The sequence below is a fragment of the Rhinatrema bivittatum genome, chromosome 4, assembly GCF_901001135.1.
Source record: "Rhinatrema bivittatum chromosome 4, aRhiBiv1.1, whole genome shotgun sequence".
NCBI lineage: Eukaryota > Metazoa > Chordata > Amphibia > Gymnophiona > Rhinatrematidae > Rhinatrema > Rhinatrema bivittatum.
Window position 1 is genome coordinate 15,836,599 of NC_042618.1, and position 26,480 is coordinate 15,863,078.

General features: G+C 43.5%; 1 protein-coding gene across 2 annotated transcripts in view; it reads right to left on the reverse strand.

Annotated features, from left to right (window-relative positions):
• Positions 1 to 26,480, reverse strand: part of EML5 (EMAP like 5) — a 378,431-nt gene that overhangs the window by 171,920 nt on the left and 180,031 nt on the right. For both annotated transcript variants that reach the window (XM_029597756.1, XM_029597755.1), the window contains exons 8-13: positions 23,529 to 23,666; positions 20,285 to 20,541; positions 18,361 to 18,573; positions 14,281 to 14,448; positions 13,771 to 13,877; positions 12,048 to 12,166 (exon numbers count right to left, since the gene is read on the reverse strand). In XM_029597756.1, the coding sequence (XP_029453616.1) occupies positions 12,048 to 12,166; positions 13,771 to 13,877; positions 14,281 to 14,448; positions 18,361 to 18,573; positions 20,285 to 20,541; positions 23,529 to 23,666 (1,002 nt within the window). The remainder of the gene's footprint in view (positions 1 to 12,047; positions 12,167 to 13,770; positions 13,878 to 14,280; positions 14,449 to 18,360; positions 18,574 to 20,284; positions 20,542 to 23,528; positions 23,667 to 26,480) is intronic.

Sequence of the window (26,480 nt, forward strand, 5' to 3'; positions counted from 1 at the left end):
AGTATTTTACAAAAATGCGCATTTCACATAGGTACAGTTTGCTACACGACATACGCACATATGCAGGCCTTACGCATGAATGCATACAATGTATTGAACCATGTATTTCAATGCACACATTTTAAACATAAACGCACAATATAATTTAACCGGCAAAATAAGCAAGGGCTGACTCGCATTAAGTCTCGATTTGCAGGCGTAACCCGGCCAATTTTAGAACATGCATGCATCGAGGAAATTACAAGTTTTACCAATTAGTCTCCCAGTTTGGCCAGTCCTTCTCCAGCCCATCGAGACCCTCCTGGTTCTTCAACCTGAACTCCCCCCACCAATTTACCCAGACCTGCCTCCCAGTCAAGTACTACATAATAAACATGTTTATTATCACTTAGGCCACATAATTAGCAGGTGTAAAAATACGCAAGCAAGCTGAAAAAGGTGCGCGCATATAGCAACTTATATTCGCATGTGCTGGCCCTGCTCCAGAATGTTCCTTTTTTACATGCGTGTATTCGCTTGCGATCATGAATATACGCGCGTACTTGCGGCTTTTATAAAATACGGAACATGCACGTCGCGGCTACTTGTACGTATATAGTAATTTCTGCATGCACAATGCTTTTAAAGTTTGCTTTAAGTGCGTATCTGCTAATATATAATCCTTGAGGTCCATATTCATCGTGTTTGCTCGCTTAAGTTCGGCACTTAGCCCCGGATTTACCCAGCTTACGTTTTTCTGGCTAAAAGGTAAGCTGGGGAAGTGCAGGATGGGGAAGGGCATGCCGGGACTGGGCTGATTAGCCGGCTAAGTTAGCTGGACAAGGCCCGAGATCAAAGTAGGAAGTAGCGGCGTCCATGCCGCCATGAGGAGTCCCGAGGAATGGGGCGGTGTAGGCAGACCTGGAGAGAGCAGGAGAGTGGTGCAAGAAGTGAGTACTCGCGGTCGCAGCCTTCTGCGACCGACAGGCATAACACCAGCTAACTGTACTAGTTGCCAGTGATTCTATATGGATCTCTTTATATCTACACATAAATCATGAGCATATAGAATCCAAAATAACTAAAAAGAGAGAACCTCCAATACTCACAAACATTGTATTATGTTTTTAATGGTGTGTGTGTGTGATTTTGGTATGTATGAGTGTGAGTGATAATTTTATGGATTTTATGGTTGGTGAGTCAGTGTATTACATAATTAATAAGTGGATTGTATTAGAATGATGAATGTATTTGGTATTCATATATATGCATATGTTTTGAAATAACGTAATTTTGTAAGCTTTATATAATAAAATTATTTGAAGCATATGTACGTATACAAGACAGTATTGGGGGTTCTCTCGTTTTAGTTATTTTGGATTCTCTAGGTGAGAGACAAAAACTTGTATTTTTGACTGTGTTACCTACTCTGAACCTATAGAGCCATTTCAAAGGGAACAGGCTGATCCAGTCTAGGCCCTTGCATGAAGGGAGACGCAGTTCCGATTTCCTGTAGAAAAATAAGAACATAAGATACGAGCCCGACAGTGACCAATCAGGGACACAAGTACCCAGCAGATCCCAATGAGCAGATCCATTCCTTGTTGCTCACTCCTAGGGATAAGCAGTGGCTTTCCCACGTCTCTCTAGCTAGTAATGTGTTATGGTCTATCAGGGAGCAGCAAGCTGGAGTCAGGAGCACCCCCCGCGGAAGCAGGGCGGGACCACAGGGCCGGATTGGAGCTGGTCTTCTGCCTAACCCGCGCCCTCCCCTGCAGATTGAGCCCTTGGGCTCGGGGGGCGGTAGGACTTGCCTTCTTGAGAACATCATGGTGCAGGCGCCCAGTAGGAGCTGCGTGTAGTCTGGGAGCTGGGGTTAGGCACAGGCTGGAAGCTGGAACCAGGTACTGACTGGATGTTGGATCCAGGCACTGACTGGGAGCTGGGTTCAAGCACAGGCTAGGGGCTGGACACAGAGCACAGATTGGGGCTGGAGGACAAGGGCAAGGCCTGGGAAACAGACAAGGGACTGGACTGGGCAGTGCAAGACAGAACAAGGACTGGATAAGGACAGGACTAGACAGATCAGAAAACAATAAACAGGAAAGCCCAACAGGGCATAAGGCTGGCTAGGAGAATCTAGCAGATCCGGAGGCTGTAAAGTAAGACAGGAAAGCCCAAGAGGGCGCTGAGCATAACTGGTAGGTCTGGGAGGCTAGAAAACCAGGCCAGAAAACCTGGAAGGGCCCAAGCAAGGCAAGAGACCAAACGAGGCCACAGAGAAAGATAAGAAGCCAAGCGAAGCCACAAGGCAAGGCAGGAGGCCTGCATAGGCTGCAAGACAAGGCAGGAGGCCTGCGTAGGCTGCAAGCGAGATAGGAGGCCTGGGTAGGCCACAAGACAAGGCAGAATAACAAGGTCAGAGAGCCGAGGTGACTCAATGAAGAGGCACTGAGATATTGGACAGGCTGGGTTAAGGAGGACTGGTGTAAGGCATCAGGAAAGTAGTGACTTACACAGCTGGGAGCGGGGCTCACTAAGGACCCCTGGTGGAGGGGAGGCTGCAAGGCAGGCAAAACCGTAATATGGACTTTTCCTTCAGAAATTTACTCAACCTGGGCCTGATAGTGTGCTCAGCAGGACTTATGCAGCTAAATAATGGCCACTGACTATGCGCCTACATTCAGCAGCCACCACTTAGCTGTATAAGTCATTTATACGACTAAATGTTACACACACAAAAAGTAGGCGCGTACTGGGCGGATTGGGGGCAGCGCGAGTTAGCCATATAACTTATTTGGCTAACTACCAATATTTGGAGTTAGCTGAATAAGTATATGTGTATGTTTAGACGCCTCGTAGAGCAGGTCTAAAGTTAGCCAGGTAGAGTTATTTGCTAAGTGCATAAATATACATGTATATTCAGCGGCTTCGCCATGCCACTGAATATACATCATAACGTAGCCAGATAAGTTCTAACCGGCTAAGTTACTTACTCTGCCAGGTTTGAATATCAATCCCACCCTTTAAAAATCTCCAATTTTCTAAGTTAGCTGGATGACATAGCCAGCAAAGTCTAGTTGGGCCAAAGAGCTGTCCTAAAGTTAGACAGATACAATTAGCCGCCTAACTTTAAGAGGTTTAAGATAGGCGGCGGTTTCACCATTGAATCTACCTCCAGAGTTAGCCGGATAAGTTTGTGTCTGAATATGGACCTTATACTGTATTAATGTGCAACACAGTATAATAGAGTTCTAATTCTGTCTCACTGGTACATACATGTATACTTTTAAGCCATACATGTCCAGTATCTACTTTATATGCATTTATGAAACTGGAGGTGAAAACAGGAATTTGTGCAAGGTGAATGCTCAATTTCTCATGCTTTTCTCTTTGGAGGCAAATGTATCCTTAATCCTAAGGCCTGTTGACTAGCTCTTGCAGAATAAGGACCAGCTTGACCTTCAAATTTCAGGTACCAACAAAGACTAACATTTTAACTGTATGGCAGGTACTTAAAAAAAAAAAAAAGAAAAGAAAAAGAAAAAAGAAACTTGATTTTCTGAATGGTTTTGTCCATTCCAGATAAAACCACAGGACTATAAATGTGAGGTAGGAGAAAAGAATACTGCAATTGCAACACCAAGAAAAAATGTTGGAAAAGCATTCAGCACCAACTTATCTTGTAAAACTTAACCTAGGTATCTCAGAGAAGCTGACTTCAGGAGCTAAAGTTCAAAATATCTTCACTCAAGCCAAAACCAACTATTTCTATTCAGCCAGTCAGACCAGTCCAGACAAATGGGATTATGTCCACCAACCAGCAGATGGAGACAAAGACTAACAGGTTCGCTGACATCACCCCTTATAGGCAGCCCTGCTGATCTCGGCCTGCCAGTATTCTCTGTTTCCAGCAAATGGTAAGTGAGCATCCTGTACTGTGAACTGAGGTCTGCTTAAGTTAGTAGAACTTTGGATGTTAGTGGAGGCCTCCTAAGGTGAAAAATAAGCTCTCCTTCCCTCAGTTGAGCATAGTCCGGGGAAAATAGGTGAAAATGTGATTTTAGGCAGCTCCTGAGGTGAAACACTGGTTCTCCTTCTCTCGGTGGAGTAGGCCTGGGTCAGGGGGTTAACTAGACCAGCTTAGTCTGTTATCCCCCCCCCTCTCCCTCCTCATCCCCTTCTTATGCCTCCTGCAAATAAATAAAAAAACATAAAAAAGAATTCTGTGCTGTGTGAGTTAAATTAAAGGATTGGAGGAAGGCAGGTTGGAGCAACAACGGAATGGTTGAAGCTGCAGGGGCAGGACAATTGAGTATTTTTGCATCTTTGCTTCCCGGGCCAGGCAGTGCAGTGCAGGGAAAGTTAATGGCCAAGTCGGCAGAATGCAGGAAGAAGTCTCCGCTCTGCAGTGTTTGTGGATCCTTCAATGTATAGTCAGGCGAGTCGACAAAGCTATGCCATGCCTGTTTGGATGCTGAGGGGGCAAGCTAAATCGATGATCTCAGGGTCTCGGAGGAGGGGTGCTAATTCAGAAGAGCCATCCAGGCAGCAGATTCCCAACAGGGAAGCAAAGGTGGGCATGGTGGCCATTTTGGGAGGGCAGGCAACAGTAAGGGAGATGAAGTCTCATGGAACAAGAGCCCAAGGGATACAGTGTCATTCCCCTCTCTATTACAGACTTCTTCATTGGCTTGGGATGTTATGTCGATCAATTTTATCAGTTGCATGCAGCGTGTTTTCGCAATGGGACAGAGTTTGGTCCTGTGCTCCACTCTAGGTTTTATCTGCTTCAGAGGAATCTGTTAAAGGCAGAAAAAGATACAGGAAAGAAAGGGAATTGGAAGTAGAAAAGGATGTTCCTTCCAAGTCAAAGGATTCTCTAGAGGACCTTAAAGCCCTCAGAAATATTGATACAGAGGAGAAACTGGAGGATGGAGAATACCCTCCAGATAGGGAAGATAATTCTTCCTTGGTACATCTCTTGGATAGAGAAGAACTTCCATCCCTGATTACACAGGCCTTAAAGATTTTGAATATTTTATAGGAGAAAGAGATGGAAGATCCTGACACTGCAGAGGATCCTATTATGGTCAATATTAGGAAACCCTCTAAATCTTTCCCTCTGATTAAGGCAATAAAGGATTTCATGACCTGGCGTGGATCTCTCCAAAGGCGACATTTAAGGGAGGATACTCGTTGTGCTAGTTGTATCCCTTTGTCCTTAAGAAGAGAGAGAGAGAGAGAGAGACTTAGATTCTCAAAGGTGGATGCACTGGTTTATTCAGTTACTAAGAGAACAATAATTCCAGTGGAAGGTGTTGCTGCCTTAAAAGATATGCAAGACACAAACAATGAGGCTGTCCTGAAGCAATAATTTGAGGCCTCTTGCCTGGCACTACAGATTGCTGCTTGCAGTGTTATCATAGTGAGGTCTGAGTTGTGTTTGTCTCAGCACATATGGGAGGAGGTTTCCAGTATTAGTGGGGAAGTTAAGGAAGACACTTCAAACTTTGAGCCAGGTGCAGCATACCTGGCGGATGCCTCTTTTGATTTGGTGCATACCACACCAAGGAGGATGGTCTCTATAATAGTGGCTAGGAGGCGTCTCTGGTTATGAAATTGGTCAGCGGATTCCATCTCCAAGTCCAATTTGAAAAAATTTCCTTTTAAGGGATCTTTGTTGTTCGGAGAAGATCTTGAGAAGATAGCCAAGGCTTGAGGCTTCCAGGAGATACGGTAAGTCCTGAGGCTTCCAGAAGATAGGCCTAAAGGGGTGTACCCGTCTTCTCAGGCCCATAATGGATTCTGGGATTCGAGAAGATTTAAGCAGGGACGTTCTTTCACTGGTCAAAGGTCTCAGCCATTTGGGAAATCTCAGTCCTTTCGAATAGCAAAAAGAGATGGTAAGGATGGAGCCTCGGGACATTCCAGATACTCCCGTGCTTCCCAATGACTTTTGCAGGGCCCAACCTTAAATCAAGAGATAGGCAGCCTCCTATCAGTGTTGGGTCCAAATTACCTCATGTTATTGGGTCTGGGAAACGAAAAGAGGTGGCAGCGTTGCTGGGCAGTCCAAACTGATATTTGCTCTCCTTTGCCTTTTGCCTCTGCCGGAGCCACATTTTTCCTGCCCCTGCCCCCAGTAAGAGCCGCCAAACTGAGGTCTTTTTTTTTCCCAGTTGTACGCCTTACTGAGATTCTTTGCAGCCTCAGTAGGATTTAGAATAAGCAGGCAGGGAAACGGTGGCAGTTCCACCTCCGGTAAGAGTTTCCATTCCCTCAGCACTGGAAATTTCACTCCACGTCTTGCTAGGAATATGCGAATTATGCCAGCACACCTCTCTGGATTGGGAGGGCAAGAGCTAATGCCCTTATTACCCTGGAATTTCCATGCAAGAGCACTAACTTAAACGCACAGTTTTACAGGCACATTGCTGCATCAGTAGTAAGGTTTACGTGCACAAAATGTGTGTACAACTAAGTGTAAAACTGTGTTCTACTGAACGCACCTTATTGCATCGGCCTACTAGCTTTTTACAAGTGATACTCGCATGCTGAGGTCAGCACAGGTGCCTATAAGGCGTGACGCCAGCGAACCTGTTAGTCTCTGTCTCCATCTGCTGTTCAGTGGACATAATCCCATTCATCTGAGCTGATCTGACCGGATTCAAGGAAAGAAATTATCAGGTACGATTAGGTTTCTCCCTGGCAGCCACAGCCCTTAGAACTCTCCAAATGAAAAAACAAAAAACAGATCACGAACTGAGGAACATATCTCTGTCCTACCTAGAAGCAATCAATCCTAGAAGGACTTTCAACACCAACTAAAAGCATGACTGTTTATCCATTCTCTGCAACATATCACCCTGTTCAACAATAAGTCACATAAAACCTATGACACTCAAAAACATTCAGCATCACTTAGCTCTGACTGCCAAAAGCAACTTGCTGGGCAGACTGGATGGACCATTAGTTCTTTATCTGCTGTCATTTACATTGTAACTACGTTATCCGGCTAAGCAGCGGTGTCTGATTTTCTGGCTTTTGTTTCTTGTTGTTTTCAAAATTTTATGGATTTTTTGCTTCTATCATTTTAAAAGCGCAATATTTCTGGCTTGCAGACACCTACGTTTTGCTAGTTCAGAGTCTACCTATTATGAAAAAGTATTACAAGCCCCCCCCCCCCCACACACACACTTTCAAGAAGCAACTAAGGAGCTGTCAGCAGGTAAGGAACTTTTCGTCCACTGAATTTGCCCATTTCTCACTAGCGCCGTCACGATAAACTGGAAATGTATATATTTGTTTATTTTATAATTTATAACCCGCTCAATCCGAGGTGCTCAGCGGCTAACAGTTTACATACATAATGAAAGTTTAACAGATAAAAACAAAATAAAAAAAATAAGGCAATACTTTTTTATTGGAGTAAGATAATACATTTCTTGATCAGCTTTCGGGAGTTGACACTCAATTCTTAAGGTCAGAACAGAATAAGCAAACATTGACAGTTCAAGAAAACATAAGCTAATCATGCAAAGCGTTCCAATTCTAGTGCAAAGGGGGAACGGGGACAGGCGGTTTGATGGGCGAACAGAAGGTGACAAAGCAGTTGAGTTTTACGGCTCGTAATGAGTTAAGAAACCATGGTCTTTCTTGAGTATCTGATCATAGATCCTATTCAGTTTCCAGCCTTGCTTTTACCACCTTCTTCTGCTACCTTGTTTTGCAGTGACATTTCCAGTGTTATTACTGCACGCATATAGAACTCAAGAGGTCACACATATTCAAAGATGACTGGAAATCTATCCAATCCTCTACCTAGAAATCCACTTTTTCCATTATTTTCTTCCCATCTTTGTAAAACAAAAAAAAAAATCTATCAAGGCCTGATTTTAAAAAGCATTTTCTTTAGTAAAACTGGGTTTTACTCAAGTAAAATGTCTTGAATTTGCCTTGAATTTACTTGTACATAAGCTATATTCGCATTTAATTATGTTTTTGCCTTGAATTCACTTGTACAGCATAACCTTGGTTTCCTTTATCCCTCTACCCCCCCCCCCCTTCCCAGTTCTCTTAATATTCTCATTGTAAAGCCCTTTCCCCTCCTCCCCCCCCCCTCTAGTTATTTTATTCAGTTTCGATGTAAAGCCCTGTTGGCTATTTTTTGTTCGATGGAAACCGATGTGATGTTTTCTAAACGAATGTCGGTATACAAAAATTTTAAATAAATAAATAAATAAATAAATAAGTAAATGTTCCTTACATGAGTAAGTGGGCTTTTGAAAATTGCTACAAGATATGCCATTGAATTGTCCATAGGATTTACTCAAGTAAGTACACTTCACTCAGGTGAATGGCTTTTGAAAATTGCTAAAGTTACATTTAGGTGTGTGATTCCTTTTGAAAATTACTCTCATTGGAGTAATTTTCAAAAGGATTGACATGCATAATACTGGGTTTTACATGAGCAAATACATTTTACTCATGTAAGTGGGCTTTTGAAAATTACTACAATAGCATGTCACATTTACGCACATAACCCTTTTGAAAATTCACCTGTTAATGTTTAAAAACAATTTTGATACAGTTGGGGTTTGCCAAAACAAACTTCTTTGCCTATTTGCAGGTTAAGGTTTAGATTACTCAGCTGGTTCAGAGCGCGGAAGTAACTCTTACATCCCCTGCTTTTAATGCGCTTGTCAAATTATACACCTCCTACAAAAGTTCTCTCTCTCTCTCTCCTGGCTTTATAAATGTCTTCATAACCGTAAGCCCTACACAGTATTCAAAGTTCTGGCTGCAGATTAGCAAAGAGATGTGGGTTCCCTTTTAGTAAGAGAGCATGTGAGACAATGCACTGCTTTGATTTACCATAACACGGAAAATGTGCTGCCCTGGGAACTGCGAAGACGGATTTTTACATAGGATAACATTCTGACCTCTGCGAGCACATAAAGTGGGATTAATTCAATCAAGTGAGCGTCTCAAATGCCACAGTACAGATGCTACCCTGCTACATTGTTTATGGGATTTTTCGATGATGATGAGCAAGTGTTGGGAAGCTTTAATAAGGGAACTGGCTCTTATGACTAAAAAAAATCCCATGCACCTATGTCTTGTACATTCTCTGTCTTTGGCCAGGTGATGGAAGGTACCTTTTTGGGTAGGTGACATAAATCCCTGCTGTTTAAAGTGAGCACGCTTGCCGAGAGATGCACTTTGCTTAAATGGTTAAAGGATGACTCCCACAGATTTAGGAACCTGGAGAATTTTTTTTTTCTAGGATTAAAGACTCTGAATGAATATGCTCAAGGTTATTACTATTTTACGCAGTAGGATAATAATGCAGGGGTGGTTCTGCAATAATTTTGGAAATATACAATGGACACAGTTCTGCCCGGTTGCACTTACTTGCAGGTTTTTATCTTTTTTACTATTTCTATGACAATGTGTTTTGTACAATTTTTCTGACCTTTTGTGGGGAGAAAATGGGGAAAATTGGCTGTACTATTCCTAATATTCAGGCTCATGCATCAAAATGCGTTATTTTTTGCATTGCAAGATATGTATGCAATTTTGAAAATTTAGTCAAAGAGTTTGGGCAGAGTTTATGAAAATAAGGGGGTGTTTAATGTTGCATGCGATAGCATAACGCATGTTTTAACACGGAAATAACTACACCTTTTTCCCTGGCGTTATGCTGTGTGATATACCCGGACTGGGATTTGTGATATTGCAAAACCTGGTTTGGGCAGGAGATGGAAGAGGGAATGGAGTGGAGAGAGAGAGAGAGAGAGAGAGAGAGACAAGAAAAAGCCTCTGGAGTGGCACACATATTAGTCAACTTTTTATACCACTGTAGGAGGGTCAACTAGTAACTCAAGGTGAGGTTTTGATGGTGGTCTAGGGTTTGGGGGCCAGTTTTACATGCATAGTCAGAAGTGCAAACAGCACAGTACACATCAGTGAAGATTTGATGTGATTTGGAGTGAGAAAAGAAACACAAAGGTGGGATTTCCGCAACGTACTCTCGCCCTTTCCTCATTCCAAATCCTGACATCGCAGCACAGACAGTGAAGCCTGTCCCCATGTACCTGTGGCTCGTGTACAGTAGAAACTCAAAGCCGTGCACACATCCGGGTAAAATTACACACTTTTGACAGCAGAATCTGTAGCTCTGTACGGAAAAGGCCCCTCTGCTCAGTCAGGCTGACTCTGTGCCCGAGACCCAAGGGAAACCCAGTTCTAGGGGCGCGAATGTGACGGGCTCCTCGAAGAGCACAATAGACTGGAAACGGTGCAGTCTAATGCAGACTCTTTGACGAGCTCAAAGCCTTTTCAATCTGCACTGCCTCACAGACAAGCAGATGCTGTGCACAGCTCACCAGTGTCTGGGTACTGTTTCAGCTTCTTTGAGAAACTGTGAATGCAAACATCCAAACAGCAAGGGAATCAAGTATCCCATCCCTAAAATCCTGAGTTACAATCCCAAAACTGAAAGAGCTGAAGGGCCCAGTAGAGTTTGTCCTGCTCTGCTCTAGGCCTGTCCGACCGTATGTCTAAAGTTTCGGCGGATTCTGTCTGTATTTAACATAAGTGTTTGAACACATAAGAACATAAGATTTGCCATACTGGGTCAGACCAAAAGCCCATCAAGTCCAGTATCCTGTTTCCAACAGTGGCCAAGCCAGGTCACAAGTACCTGGCAGGATCCCAAGGGGTAGACAGATTTCAAGCTGCTTATCCCAAAAATAAGCAGTGGATTTCTGCAATTCTATCTTAATAATAATTAATGGACTTTTCCTCCAGGAACTTGTCCAAAACCTTTTTAAATGCTGCTACACTAATAGCTTTCATCAAATCCTCTGGCAACAAATTCCAGTGCTTAATTATGCATTGAGTAAAAAAACATCTTCTCTTATTAGTATAAATGTATTACTTCATTGTGTGTCCCCTGGTCTTTGTACTTTTCGAAAGAGTAAACAACTGATTAATGTTTCTCGTTCCATTCCACTCATTATTTTATTGACTTCTATTTTATCTCTTCTCAGCCGTCTCTTCTCCAAGCTGAAGAGTCCTAACCTCGCTAGCCTTTCTTCATAGGGAATCGTTCCATCCTCTTTATCATTTTGGTCGCCCTTCTCTGTACCTTTTCTAATTCTGTTATATCTTTTTTGAGCTGTGGTGACCAGAACTGAACTCAATATTCAAGATGAGGTTGCATCATGGAGTGATACAGAGGCATTATAATATTCTTTGTTATATTCTCCATTCCTTTCCTAACAATCCCTAGCATTCTATTTGCTTTCTTGGTTGCTGCTGCACACTGAGCAGATTTCAACCTAGTTTCAATGATGACATAGATCCTTTTCCTGAGTGGTGACTCCTAATGTGGAACCTTGCATTATGTAGCTATAATTTGGGTTACTCTTCCTTATGTGTATCACTTTGCACTGTCCACATTAACTTTCATTTGCCATCAGCATGCCCAGTAATGTCCTCTTGCAATTTCTCATAATCCTCTTGCTATTTAACAGCTTTGAATAATTTTGTGTCATAGGCAAATTTGATCTCCTCACTTGTTGTTCTCATTTCCAGGTTTTTTAAGATGGTGCCGGCTGTCCATTGCTCCTACCATGTGACAGGGGCTGGCCAATGCCACTGATAGCCCCTGTCACATGATAAGGGCAAAGGGCCATCGGCGCCATTTTGTTTACTGGCAGCCGACTGCCCGAGAGCGGGAGATCGCTCCCGGGACACCCGCTGGACCACCAGGTACTTTAGAAACGTTTTGGGGAGGGTGGGAGATTCTAAATAATTAAATTTAAAGGATCGGGGTGGGTTTTTTTTTTCTTCGGCTCAGGACAGCCAAACAAAAGTGCTCAGAACCGCGGGAAACGAAGGTTTCCTGCGGTGGTTCTACGAACACAATACCGGAAACAAGTCCGGTACCGATTCACATCTCTAGTTTTTAACATTACCGCTTGTATATTTGCCAGGTGAACGCAGAGGAAGGTTTAATAACCGGACCTGCACACAGAAAGTAAAGCAGCTGTGCTTACCCATGGACAAAGTGTAACCTTATACTGTTTACTGGAGCTCGGTCTTTCCTTTTGGTTGCAGAAGTTCTTTGTTTCTCTTTGCATTGCTCTTTCAGCTGAGGTAGATCTTCTTTGTAAACCTGTAAGGGATAAGATACCAATAAAGTGACTATGCCGGTTCTCCTAGCTCGTACACTGGGGAATGATGATAACTTCTGTTCAGGAAACAGACTTTAAAGGGGAGGGGGCAGTCCTGGCCCCTTTAATTATAGAAAAAAAAATCAACCCACATTCAAAAGACCAGTTCAACATCAAAAAGTGCAGCACACATAACAGAGCAGGCAAGCATCGCTTCAGGTCTAGTCCTGTCCCTGTTCTAGACCGGGGCATCTCACTTACAGTCTTTATATAATAAATATCACTGACTGGGGACTGCATGCTCTGCAACCCTGCTCTCCCTCCCTGTATTCACCATCTTGTGACCCAGCATCTCCCCCATTCCAGGCTGGCTTAGCATCTCGGGATCCCTTCCCTGTGTACTTTTCTTTGGCTTTCCCAGGCAGTCCTAACATCTGCAGAAGTTCGGGACTTCCTCCCCTCTAACTGCTTACAGGCCGACCTTTCATCCTGCTTTGCGATACCTATCAGCTGGCCTCAACCACTTTTCTCTGGCTCTTCGGCCCATTCAGAGTCAGGGGTGAGACCCGGCACTATGAACCTTTACTGGGGGATTTTGTTTCTCCCTCACAACTTCCTAACAGTCCTCGGCTGGGGCACGCACCACAGAGCCCCTTCTGGAACCCTGCAATCATGAGTCCCAAATTCAGCCTCTGGGTGTCACCGCTGCACTATGAGTCCCTCTCCCACCCCTGGGGGCCATGAACACTATATCCACGCTATCCCGATCGGTAGCTGACCTGGGGAGTAGAAGACCCTGATCCGCAAATCAAACCCAGGTCCCTCCATTTAGCAGTGCACAGCACAGCCACTGAGCCACTGGGCTGGCATAGCACGCCTTGCTAGGAAGAAAACCATAGCTGGCACCTGCCGACACATTCCTTCAGTGCAGGGTCTACTGGCCCCGTCATAATGTCCATCACACAAGACTTTATAAAACTATATACAACAGAGTCCTAGCCTAGGACAGCAACGAATGACATTAAATCACAGCACAATATGCAGTCGAACAAAGTTATAAAATATATATTCCTTTAACTTCAAAAGGTCCTGAGGCTACTGTTTTGAAAAAAATGAGTTTGGAAACTATATAGTAAAAGAGATTTCTCATAATTTACTCTCTTCCTGGGAAGACAAAAGGCAATGGTTGCTATTCATGCTGCTTTCAGTTATCTAGAAGAGGACATGTGGTGCCTTAGGAGAAAGCTACACCTGAAATTATACCTTGTATATAGATAATGAAAGAGAGCTTGGATAAGTTCTCCTATCCAAGCCATTTATTTACAGCTTGTGACTTTTTGAAGGCCTAATCTGTGAACACTCTCCAACATTTCCTTTTAAATACATTTAGAAGACAATTTAAACCGTTTACATGACCAATATGAATCTGTGTTTCAGGTATTCATGCATCACAGAAAGCAGACAATGTTAATGAACTTGACTGATTCAACCTTAGCAGTTAATGAAGGACCTGAAGGATGGGTCGTATGCTGACCATATAAATACTCAAGTCAGTCCAATAGATAAGAATAATTACATACATATATTTGACTTAAAAAGACTTTACCTGTCGACGGTATGTGATCTGTGTTTCTTGTTCAATTTCAGAGTCCAGCTCTGGAACGTCAGATTGATCGGAATCGGATTCATCGCTATTGGAGTCAGCCAAACTTTCTGAAACCAAGACAGATGCCAAATGAATCCTCTCGACTCCTTGGCGGTGTGGTCAGGAATAACTGGGCAGGCTCGATGGGCCAGTTGGGCCTTTATTTCTGCTGCCATCTACTATGTTACTGCGTGAAGGCAGAGAATCCCACATCTCAGCAGGGACCCGACAATGGGTAGATAATGCCATTCTGACACAATATGGGTCTCACAGGAAGAGATGAACAATAGTATGAGTATGTGAAATTAAGATTCTCCCCACGCTTCAAATGGTGATTTGGATTCCATATTACCCTACTGAATTATACTCTCAAGTGTTTGTTTTAAACCCTGCATAATTCATAATCAAATGCTAACTGCCTATTAATTGTCTTTTGCACACACACACTCACACACACACAATAATACTCACCTTGTGGTGCTATGTAAAGAGCTTCCTTAAGTTTTCTGTCAGGAATAAACTTCCATTGGAAGACGGAATGATCAACTCCCCCAATGGTAATAACCCACTGATGATCATGTGACCACCTGACATTGGTCACATGAGCTGAATGGCCAAGGTATTTTTTAAACTTTGACCCTACGAAAAAAAAAAAAAAAAAAACAGGTGGCACAAGCTTAACAATAGAACATGTTCTGAATAAGCCGGTCAGCATCATGCTAGATAACGGGGCAGTCGCCGAGTGCTCCCATCCGATAATTTTAGAGAGTAAATTTTGCACATATGCGCATATCTATGTGCATGTTTCGCATGGGCTTTTACGCTCTTAGTAAATAGGGCATCCTGGGAGATGGAGTTGGGGGGCGGGATTGGGATTTATGTGTGCCCTTTTGATTTCTGACAATATGCACAGTAAGGTTACCTCCCGAGCAGGTATAACTGGCCTGTGTATGTTCCCCCTCCCCCCACGTGTGCGCCCCAGCACAACCGGCGAATTTTCAAAACAAATTTTTGCTCCTAAATCCGCTTTAAAAATTTTAAGCTGAGGACCGCGGGCACTTTTTCACCCGTCAGACTTTAGACCTACATGGATTACTGAAAACTACTCTTCCTGTGTTATATAGAAAAGAAAATTCAAGATAAAACAAACAATAGATCCTTCATTAAAAATGGTTCAAATCAAAATAAATTACACTAAAAGGCGCAATTTTTTTTTTCTTTTTCTTGATGGAGATTTTGGGGGAGGAGGGTAGGGGAAAATCAAATTCATGTAGTTTCTCATATTTCTCTCTGCTTACATGACTATAAAACAAAAAAGAAACTACATTTTTGCCCGACTTTTCCTCCTGATACGTCTCGAAAGAGCAAGGAGATGAATTTCTGAAAGGCAGGTTTCCAACGGGGCTGTCGCCATGTTACAGGCCATTTGGGCTTTCGCCTTGGAATGGGTGATTTACAAAACAATAAAAACTCAAGAGACAAAAAAAAAGATACAGCGTAAAAGGATTCAGAAGGAGAGTGCCAAAGGGGAAAGGTATGAGGTTTTCATGAAGTTCCCCCTGTGGTCTGCAATGAAAGGATGCAAAGATGGTAGTGCTTGGTGCCGCTGGTGCTAATAATCTTTTTTAATAATTCAGCTCAGAGCTGTTCATAGGACCCACCAATGAATATAAGGTGCCAAAAATTCAGAATAAATTGAAAGCAATCTAATACATGCTGCACAGCAGGGAAGCCCACATTACACAGCTTCTGGATGGTGAATAGAAAACAGGCATCTCTCCCCTGGCGCATGAGACGCTCCATGAAATGTTACAGGATACAGCTTTGCTCTTTGTTGCTTTGTGCCGGAGGGGGGGGGGGGGGGGGGGGGGGGGGGGGTTACTGTCATTCTGCCATTTACCATAAACCAAACCTGGGCTCTCAGCCCATCAGAAGGAGAGAACCAGCAAAGATTCAGCAGGGAAGTGCTGTCCTTTGTTTCATTTCATTTTGTGCCCATAAAATAAAAAAAAGGTGTACAGGTGATTGAGTATGTGCCTAAAACCACCCGTTATTAGTGTGCACTAACTGGGTTTTCACTTGCACTAAAAAAAAAAACCAAAAACAAAGCAATTTAGCGTATGCAAAAACGAAGCAACGTAAATTGAAACAAAAAAACGAAAGAAACAAAACGAGCGGAAATTTTTCAGCTGCACATCGCTAAGATTCAGTCGCCATAGACTATGAACATTACTCCCAGGCAGTATCCCTGGCAATCACATGCTTCAAATCCTGCAAAAAATCATGCTACAGTGAGCAGAAGAGGGACTGCAGTTCTGACCATGAAATAAAGCAGTAAATACTGAATTTTTTTCTCCATCTCAGCTCATTTTCTTTTTCAATCTCTGGGGTGGATTTATCAAAATGCGGTAAGTACTGCATGCAATAGCAAAAGGGGCGTGTTTTATGCTAATATAGCATTTATTGCAATTTGCGCTACCATTTCAGATTTTGCGATAAGTGCCAGACCTGTTGTATTTCCTGCATTCAACCACTGGGGGGACCATTTTTAATGGAGAAGGAGGGAGAGAGAGAGAGAGAGAGAGAGAGGAAATTCACTCCAAGATGAGATTTGGGCAAGGTTCTCTCAACCTAGCTTGATGGACTCTCTACCTGGGTAACATCAAGCTAGGTTGAGAGAACATTGCCCAAATCTCATCTTGGAGGGAGTTTCCTCACTCCGAAGGCCAGCAAATCTTCACAAGAGACCACTGTTCTGTTCGTAGGAGTCACGTGGAATGTCAAAGTGGCCCCTAACCCCCTACACTCTTACCTAATCCCCACCTCGAGTTACTAGGTGGGCCTACCATAGGGATACAAATACCTACCTATGGGCCATGATATTATGGTCGGTCGGTCGGTCGGTCGCTCGCTCTCTCGCTCTCTCGCTCTCTCTCTCTCTCTCTCTCTCTCTCTCTCTCACACATCAGACTTATGGGAGACATCACAAATGGCAATGAAACCTTACATCACGGCGGCTATTGCACAGCCTAACACAATCAAAACAGGTGTAGTTAAACACATTTTCACATGCAATAAGTCACGGATCTTGGGAGCCCTTGTGGACTAATCTTTGAAATAATTCAGTGTGTGGCAGCAGTGGAAAAAAAGCAAATAGAATATTAGAAATGATCCGAAAAGGAAAATATCATATTGAATCTGTCCCTGCCTGGTGCAAAGGTGGCAGACCTCATGTGTTTCCTAGATAGAATGTTAGACAGTGCTTGGGAGGAGCCAGCTGTTATGGTAAATGTGGGTGGGTGTGGAACGGAGGTTCTGGAAGTCAAATTTAGGCTTTTACAGCTAGATTCATCAAAAAGTGTTACTAATGCATTGATAACAAAAAGGGGTGTGTTTATGGAAATTTTTCAATTACTGCATCATGTGGTAACTTACCACTTTGCATCGGTATTATCCCATGGTGTGGTAAACTTAGTGTGCGCTGCACTAATCCCTATTTTTGCATCCTGCACTAGGGGGGGGAGGGAGAGAGAGAAAGAGAGCACCTCTGGGGAGGGCCTCACTGTGTTCACCTATTTCTATTTCTATAGGAGGGCCACCTAATCGGTCAAGGTGAGGTGTTAGTGGTGGTTTAAGGTTCAGTTTCGTAGAAATTTCATCTTTTTGAGAGTTTCCTCACTGCAAATGACGTAAAATCTTCACCAAGGTGTACTGTGCTGTTCGTACATCTCACTCTACATGCGAAACTAGCCCCTAAACCCTAAACCACCACTAACACCTCACCTCGAACTATTAGGTGGCCCTCCTATAGAAATAGAAATAGGTGAACACAGTGAGGCCCTCCCCAGAGGTGCTCTAACGCCAGGAAAAAAGGTGTAGTTATTTCTGGCGTTAAAACTGTGCAATAGCATAATCCCACACAAACTCCTCCCCAATCCCATCCCTCCCAAAAATGTCCATTCGAATCATGTGTTACAGTTTTTTTCACATGCATTATAGCATTAATGTGTGCGTTAACGCCATAACACATTTTGATGAATGACCCAGTTAGGTAGCAAGTTGAAATCTAGAACCTCCCAAAATGTCAGTAGGGTGCGTAACTTAGGATATATGAGTGCGCTTTTAAATGCATACAAAATCTTCTTGATTTTCAACCCAATAGATATGCACACACCTCAACAGCAAGTTTACTTGTGTAACTTTTTAAAAATTTCATCATGCATATACAGTAAGTCATATTCACACCCCTGAAACAATCCAAGCCCCCACACCCCGACTTCCTGAAATACTCCTTTTCTGTACGTGCAACGCTACACAAATAACAAAATTGTGTACCTGTCTTAAGGCCGTTGAAAGTGCACAATGTACACATATGGCCGATTTATACATGTTACTTTTTATTTTATTTATTTATTTAAAAATTTTATATTCTGCTAAATCCAAATAAATTGTTCAGTGTGGATGAGTGGGACAAGTCTTGTCCCAACTAAGCTTTTGAAAATTTAGTTTGAAATGTTGTCCTGAAAGTGCAAGGCAGAAGAAAAAAATTACCTTTTCTTAGACAAGGATATCGGAATAATTTCACTACTCCATAGTCATCAGCTGTAACTAAAACTTGGCCAAGGAAATTTGCATCTGCAGAATTGATATCATTAATATCAGAGTATTTGGGCCAAATACCGTTCACCTCAGTGCCAGAAACACACGTCCATGAAGCCCACTGAACACCTTTTAATTCTTCTTTATTTGATATTTCTTTTCCACCTAAAATGCAATGAAAAAAACAATATTTAGCAATGCCCGTTACTTCTTTCAGCTTCGGGAACTATGCACAGCTACTAACCATGCGCAATCTCTCACCAAGGTAACAGACTCGGCCGGATACAATTCTTTGTTTAATGGTGAAAACTCAGGACGGAGAGTCAGAATTACATGTTCCAGTTGTGGGCCCTCACTGAATGACCTTTGAAAATCACGTTAACTTTACTACGTCTTGCTCTGTGACTAATAATCACAACAGTATTAAATGTATTGGTTCCACCTCTGCTTGGAACCAGTGTGCATTACTTCAGTTCCAAGGTTTCTACAGCATTACACGCCGTGTGCAGTGGCAGGGCGTTTACTTTGAGAAAAGGTGGCTTCTTACAACAGCACATTTATTTATTTATTTTTGTTTTATATACCGGCAACCGTTTCCACATCGTGCCGGTTTACAGATAACTTACAACCAAGGATATATAGGCAAAGCCTTTACATGGAACATTGTGTAACATAAACGAAGTAACATAGTAAATAATTAAAAGGTAATATACAATAAATAAGTAAATAAGGAGGGGGAGGGGTGGGGGTATACGAGACAAAGGAAAAAGGGGGGGGGGGGAATGGTGAGTGGATACATAAGGAGAAGTTATGTACAGGGATACATAAGGAGAAGTTATGTATGGGCGGGGAGTGGGTGGGCCGACGCAGGGTGGGGGCGCGACCGAGGCCTCCGGCACAGTGGTTGTGCTGAGGGCTCGCACGCCGGCACTTGGCCTGCGCGCGCAACCTACGCCTGCCCAGAGGCAGGCGCAACTTCGTCAACAAAGGTCAGGGGGGGTTTAGATAGGGCTGGGGGGCGGGTTAGGTAGGGGAAGGGAGGGGAAGGTGGGGGGGGACGGAAGGAAAGTTCCCTCCGAGGCCGCTCCGATTTTGGAGCAGCCTCAGAGGGAACAGGGAAAGCCATCGGGGCTCCCTTAGGGCTCGACGTGCGCAAGGTGCACCCCCTTGCACGCGCCGACCCCGGATTTTATAATATGCACACGGCTACGCGCGCATGTTATAAAATCGGGCGTAGATTTAAAAATCTGGCCCTCTGCTCTCTTCAACTCTTCAAATAAAAAGAATTTGACATGACTAGCAATAAATGTCAATACACCAAAGATATTTCATTACTATTCTCTTTAAGCAAGTAAACTGGCTATCAATTAGATGAGTAAAAACTGGTCAGATGTATTTATTTCCAACAAATGTAACTGTTTCATGTCTGAAAAAATTAAAATAAACTGTAAAAAAAAATTAGTAAAGTGTTTTTAATTGCAACAGCATATTATGTAGCTAGAGAAATCCATCTCACTGATGGCAATGTACAGAAAGCTGTGTTTCTGGTTTTCTGTCATATCTTAGAATTTCCAGGAACAGTCAAGATTACATTTCTACCTCACTACATAAAAAGTCATAACTCCCTGCTCCAAAAATTCTGTCACTAGACTCCAACCTATGCAATGGCCAAGCAGCGAGCTTAATAGCCTGAGTCTGGAGAGTTTGTGCTTTGCGTTGGCTCTAATCTAGCGCCTTTCCATTGCTGTGGCTCACAGATGTGCTGCCCCGCACCGCAAGACTATACACTACACACGCAATAAAGGCCTCAACTGATTCTGCCAGATAAAATCTAGAGCGCACCCAGATGAAACTTTTAGAAAGGAAATAATCCTACCTGGCATTTTGTACAACATCCTTTTCCCACTGCCATCGTTGGTCTGTAAATATTTACTGTCTGAGGACCAGTCCAAATGAGTGATGAACGTCAGGGATCCAACGCACTCCCCCACTTTCTTGTACCTCTGGACAACGCCATAAACATCAACCGAGCTGTCGTTGGAGCCAACGGCGAGGAAGCTGCCATCTGGCGAGTACTTCAGCTCATGGATCGCTTCCTTTCTGTCTTTAATATGGACAACCTCCGTCATGTCTCTGTGATATGGAAAAACGATGTGTATCATGCGGATGAGAACGTGTCTTGCACCTGTGATAGTGCGGGCATGAAGGCTTCAATGTTTACCACCGGGGAATGGATACAAACAGCTTTTAGTCTTACATCTTCCCCTCCACATAGGAAAATATTACTCCTCTAGTCTAAGTGACTGATTCATAGCAACACAGTAAATAGTGGCAGAAAAAAGATCACCTGCAAGATTTCTCCTTATCCAAGACAGTCGGGTTTTTGGTTTTTTTTTTTGGGGGGGGGGGGGGGGAGTCATTTCCAAAGCTATTTAAAAGCATAAGAACCAGTTTTATGCACAGAAATGGATGATAAAAAAATGTGCCTGGGCTCAGTGCATGTAAAACCGTTTGCATAACTCTGTTTCATGCCTGCTTTTACACGCACACAGGAAAGGCAACTGGAGTCACGTGCATGTGTCTGGATTTTATTAACCTATGCACGTACATTACCCCGCATGAGTTAGGACCAGGTATAACTTTGTGCGAGGTCACCTGTGCCTGTATGTAGCCAATTATCCACAAAACAAAATTATCAGGTGAATTTTCAAAGGAGTTATGCACGTAAATGTAACATACTATCGTAGCAATTTTCAAAAGCCATTTACACACGTAAATTGCACTTACACGGGTAAATCCTATGGACAATTCAATGGCATATATTTGTAGCAATTTTCAAAAGCCCACTTACACGAGTTAAGTGCATTTACACATGTAAAACCTCGTTTTACGCATGCAAATGTTTTTGAAAATCAGGCCCAAAGCATGTAAATCCTCTCTGAAAATACTCGGTAAAGTCTGCATGTACAATGTATATGAAGACCTTACCGTTATGCGGTATAAAATTACCTTCCCTGTCTTCCACCTTTGTACTCCACCACCTTGAGGGGTCTACTTAGGATCCCCCACTTAATTCAGTCCAGTGCCCCATCTTTCCCATGCCTCACCACAAAGCTCTGTAATAATCTAATCAGCCAAGAATGCTAGCAGGGCCACTGCCAAAGCATCCCCGGCCTCCTGCCAGACAGACCCAGCTGGCTAGATGAGCACCCGCATTTCCGCTTGGGCTTCTACTTATTAGTACAGCCTGCCAGACTGACCTAGCTGCTAGTCTGATTCTGTCATCGCAGTGTGATCTAAGTAGCTATCTTATTCCCATGTCCCTCGCGAGGCCTGCCAGACAGATCTGCTACAGGGGCGCCTACGTCTCCACTACAACCTCCAGGTACTACAGAGCTTGCAGCCTGCCAGACAGACCCGGATGCTAATGGATTCCACCATCGCAGACTGTCAAGACAACCCCGCCTCTGTTACCGCTGGGACTTGCATTTCTTAATAACCTTTTTGCCGTGTATTTCGACAGCCCCCAACATCCACTGTTGAATCAGGCCGAGCTTGGAACCATGAACACTTAACACGTGGCACTGGGGTTGTGCTTTCTGTTCTCTCAAATCTCTGGAGGGGGTAACTTTCAAAGGCAGTCCTGTGGATGAAATGAGGCTTTACCTGCAGAAATGAGCGGCTATAAAATTTACCCGCCCCCGATATCAAGTACATTTTCAAAGGCCCGCGCGCGCGGATACCAGGGTTTACGCACATGGCTGGGGGCCTTGCGCGCGCCGTGCGCATTTTATAAGGAACCCAGCCACGCACGTAAACTCCGGTTCGCGCACAAGTGCCGGGCCTCTCCGAAGGGGCTGGCCTGGGGGGCGGGGTCTGGGTGGGGAGGGCCGGGACGGCACAGTGCCATTCCGCCAGCAGCTGGCCAGCACACGAAAATTACTTCTGCTCCAGAAGGGCAGTAAGTATTGAAATAATGAATCTGGGGTTAGTTAGGTTAGGTTTAGGGGGAAGGGAGGAGAGGGGAAGAGAGAGGAAGGTTAGGCAGGGGGGTAGGGAAGTTCCCTCCCAGTCCGCTCCTTAATTGGAGCGGACTGGGAGGGAAATTGGAGAGGCCTGATTGTGTCGTCGCGCATATTTACCGAAAATTCCACCCCCCCCGTGAGTGGCGCATGGCCATCGGATTTTGTAACATGCGCTTGCCGGTGCGCGCATGTTATAAAATCTGCGCGACTATGTGCGCGCGCTGGGAACCGCACGCACATGGACGGCCACGCACTGCTTTTAAAATCGACCCCACTGCGATTAAACTTAATGCACGTACGTGCATAAATTTACCCATACTAGAGTGGAGGCATTGCTGGGGGCACAGTTGAGGGCAGGGTTTGCGGCAACGCACATACTTTCGGATTTGCAAAAGTATGCAATTTAATTTCCTGGAAAATATTCTGTGCACAAATTAGCAGATTCAATTTAGTGCTGGTGGTTTTGCTGGGGAGCCTGCTGGCATTCTTGGTGCATTCATGGAATTAAAGGCATCAGACGCACATTCTAGGTTTCCAAATCCAGTTTGGAAAGTTTCTGATAGAAGGACTCACTTGTAGCAGGATCAAAAAAAAAAAAATCTGACTTTCAATGGGAGTCAATTCATCCAAGCAAACCCAAGATATCAGGAAGACCATTTTCCAATGATTCCACAGCATATTCCTTCCGGATAAACAGAAAGGATAAAAAATGTGCACACCGCAAATGTCGTGCACACAAGCCCAAGGAGGGAGGGAAGACAGCTGTCACTACTGGCCCCCGCTATGACTGAGGATACACCTAGGAGAAGACTCAGCCCTCGGGCTGGCAAGGGCTCCCCAGAGCTGCCTGGGGATATGAAACTATAAAAAGAAAATTTCTGGTTGCCTGGGGGCACAGTATACGAAACGCCTTCAATCAATTAAAAAAACTTTTAAATAAAATAAATAGTTAACATATTGTATTTTAACTTGCTGTATGTTATGAAACTGTGTTTGTTTTATTATGTAAACCGCCTAGATGGAGAGACTACTACCCCATGGTGCGGTATATAAAAACTTTTGAATAAAATAAAATTCCTTTCGTTTGTGCCCTACCTGACTCGGAGTACCGTGAACGAGCCATCCTTCATGCCAAGCGCGAGGTGGATCCCGTCGGTACTAACCGCTGCACAGCGAATGGGTTCCTCCATGTTACAGCGGGCAATCAGTGCGTGATCTATCAAGCTCCATATTCTGTGGCAAAACAGAAGCACCGACTGTCAGGTTAACGCACGGACAACTATCGAGAGAAGTCACTGGAGAAGCTCCGTAGGGAGAGGAGCCTCGGGATCCAGCTAAAAGCTTCCTATCTCCAACCGTAATCATCATGAATGGTTAGTTAGTAACAGGAATGAAGACCATATCCAGGATGAATAAATAAGAACAGTATTACTAGGTAAGTGGGTGCGTGCGTGCGTGCGTGCGTGTATACACATTGATAAATAGAATAAATGATCACTGTATATGTTTTGGAAGGCATCCTGGGTGCTATAGAAAAGCCAACATTATTATTATTAAGTCTAATTGTCTGGCATAGAGAGATAAGTTCACAGGGACTCTTCTACAGAAGAAAGAGCTATGGCTTGAATTCAAAAGGAAAATGGAGGAGAGAGATTTTTTTATTTTATTTTTTTTAAATCATGATTCTTATTTCAGCCGTTACTTATTTTATTCACTATAAAGGTAGATCAGAGTCCCTTCCTTTGTAAAAAGGATTTCTGCATTGTGGTCATTTTCAAACTATTGTAGCAATTTTCAAGAGATATTTACCCACCGGGACGGTAACTTTTAAAGAGCCGCGTGGGCGCACATGGATGCGCGTATGCCAGCTCGCACCAAAGGACGCGGCTATTTTATTACATACGCGCCTATGTGCGCGCCCGATTTTATACGGACGCACGCACGTGCACGCAAATGCCGCCTCTACCATATAAGTGGGGGGGGAGGGAATTTTAGTAGACGCGCGCGCCAGTTTACCCAGTTCATTCTCAGCTCCCCAGGTAAAGGACAAGAACGCCTAACCACACCCCCCCCCTAGTTAATTAGCCTTCCCTTTTACTCCGCTAGCCCCTACCCTTAAAACCCTGCTGACTTAGCCTAGTGGTTTTTTTCTTTTATTTAGGGCGTACACGCCATCCATAGCAGAAGTAAGGTCACGCGACAGGGGACCTCGGCGCACGCTCGGGCGCATAAGTATTTACGCGTGAGTTTCATCCATGAATCCTGGAACGCCCATGCCCCGCCCAGACCTCGCCCACACCCCGCCCCTTTTTCGGGGAAAAAATGTGCACGTGCCAGGAGATACGCATGAATGGGTGCCGTTTAAACTACGCGTGGCGCTCACTGGCCCGACTTCTGCACGGATCTCCCAGCTTTGACGCACATAGATAGGGCTTTTAAAATTCCCCCCCATAAAGCGTCCCTATGGACAATTCAATGGCGTATACCGTGGCAATTTCCAAAAGCCCACTTACATGGGTGAAGTGCATTTACACGTTTAAAACAGTTTTAAGTGTACTTAAAACCTGGCTCTTTAGCCAAGCTTTTCCAGGACCATGATCATCATTTTTTCCCCTCCAACCAGCAAGAACATATCTTCTTCACAAACCCCCATTTTCCATACCACTACCTACTTCGGTATCTAATCTCTTGCTGCAGGACACTTGAGACTTTCTCACTTATACGTTATAATTTTTATGCTCAATAAGACCTGTCAACTTAATTGTTTAAGTCTTTTTTTTTTTTTTTTTTTTCTCCTTTATCTTTTGGTCATCAATGTTACAACGTTATTGTTAAATTTTGAACTTATGTACACTGTTCCAAGTTTCATAACCTTGTTCTATGTAATGCCTTTTGGCAATTTTCATGTTCTGTTTCAATGTAAACCGATGTGATCTTTATTTCATATAGGAACACCGGTATATAAAAATCTAAAAATAAATAAATAAATAAATAAATGCTTTTGAAAATTACCCCCAATGTATTCTAGTTTCTTTGCTGTTTCCCTGATCACACGCAGCTCAGGGGCTGCAGACTCCACATGAGCTTAATGTAACTCAGCAGCCAAAATCTTTCATGGGCTAACCAGGATCTTTTTCTTTAGATCAACCATCGAATGGATAAATACTGCCGATTTATAGTACCACTTCAGCACTACATAATATGAGAATAAATGTATATAGTTCATCTGTTTGGTTCTAATTGTTTTTTGTTCTCACTCTGTACTGCCTTCCCCATCTCCCCCCTGTCCCCTCCCCCCCCTCCCCCCCCTACCTCTTCTCGCCCTTTCCCCCCTCCCCCTCTCTGGTTTTATTGTAATTTTCCACCTTTCAGTTCGCTGTAAACCGGCATGATGTGCTTCACGAATGTCGGTAAATAAAAGTTCATAAATAAATAAATAAATAAATAGTAAATCTTGTAAAAATATGTGGCATGTTTCAGTAAAATTGTTTCTTGCTAAAACATATTTGTCAGAAAACAAGGGACTAGTGAGGCATAACAGGAAGAAAACAGTAAACATTAATCTCAAATTTTGTCAGCTAAATTGTTCCAAAGAGGCTATCCTTTGTTAATGTATGTGAGTGAGAGAGACAGACAGACAAAGAGACAGACAGATAGACTCTTTATAAGGCTCGCATATAAGTAAACTATTTATACCACTGTACGAGGGTCAACCAGTAACTCGAGGTGAGGTTTTGGTGGTGTGCTAGGTTTGGGGGGGGGGGGGGGGGGCCAGATTTACATAAACAATCAGAGGTATGAACATCACAGTAGACATCAGTGAAGATTTTATGTGATTTGGAGTGAGGACAGGTACACAAAGATTTATTTATTTATTTAGAAGCTTTTTTTTTTATACCGATATTAGTGGGTACATCATATCGGTTTACATCAAACTGAAGGTAGAAATTACATTAAAACAGGGAGGGGGGATGGGAATGCAGAGAATAAAAACTAGAGAAATAACGAAAGAAAAGCAAGAAAAAGAAACTGCTGAGGATTAACATG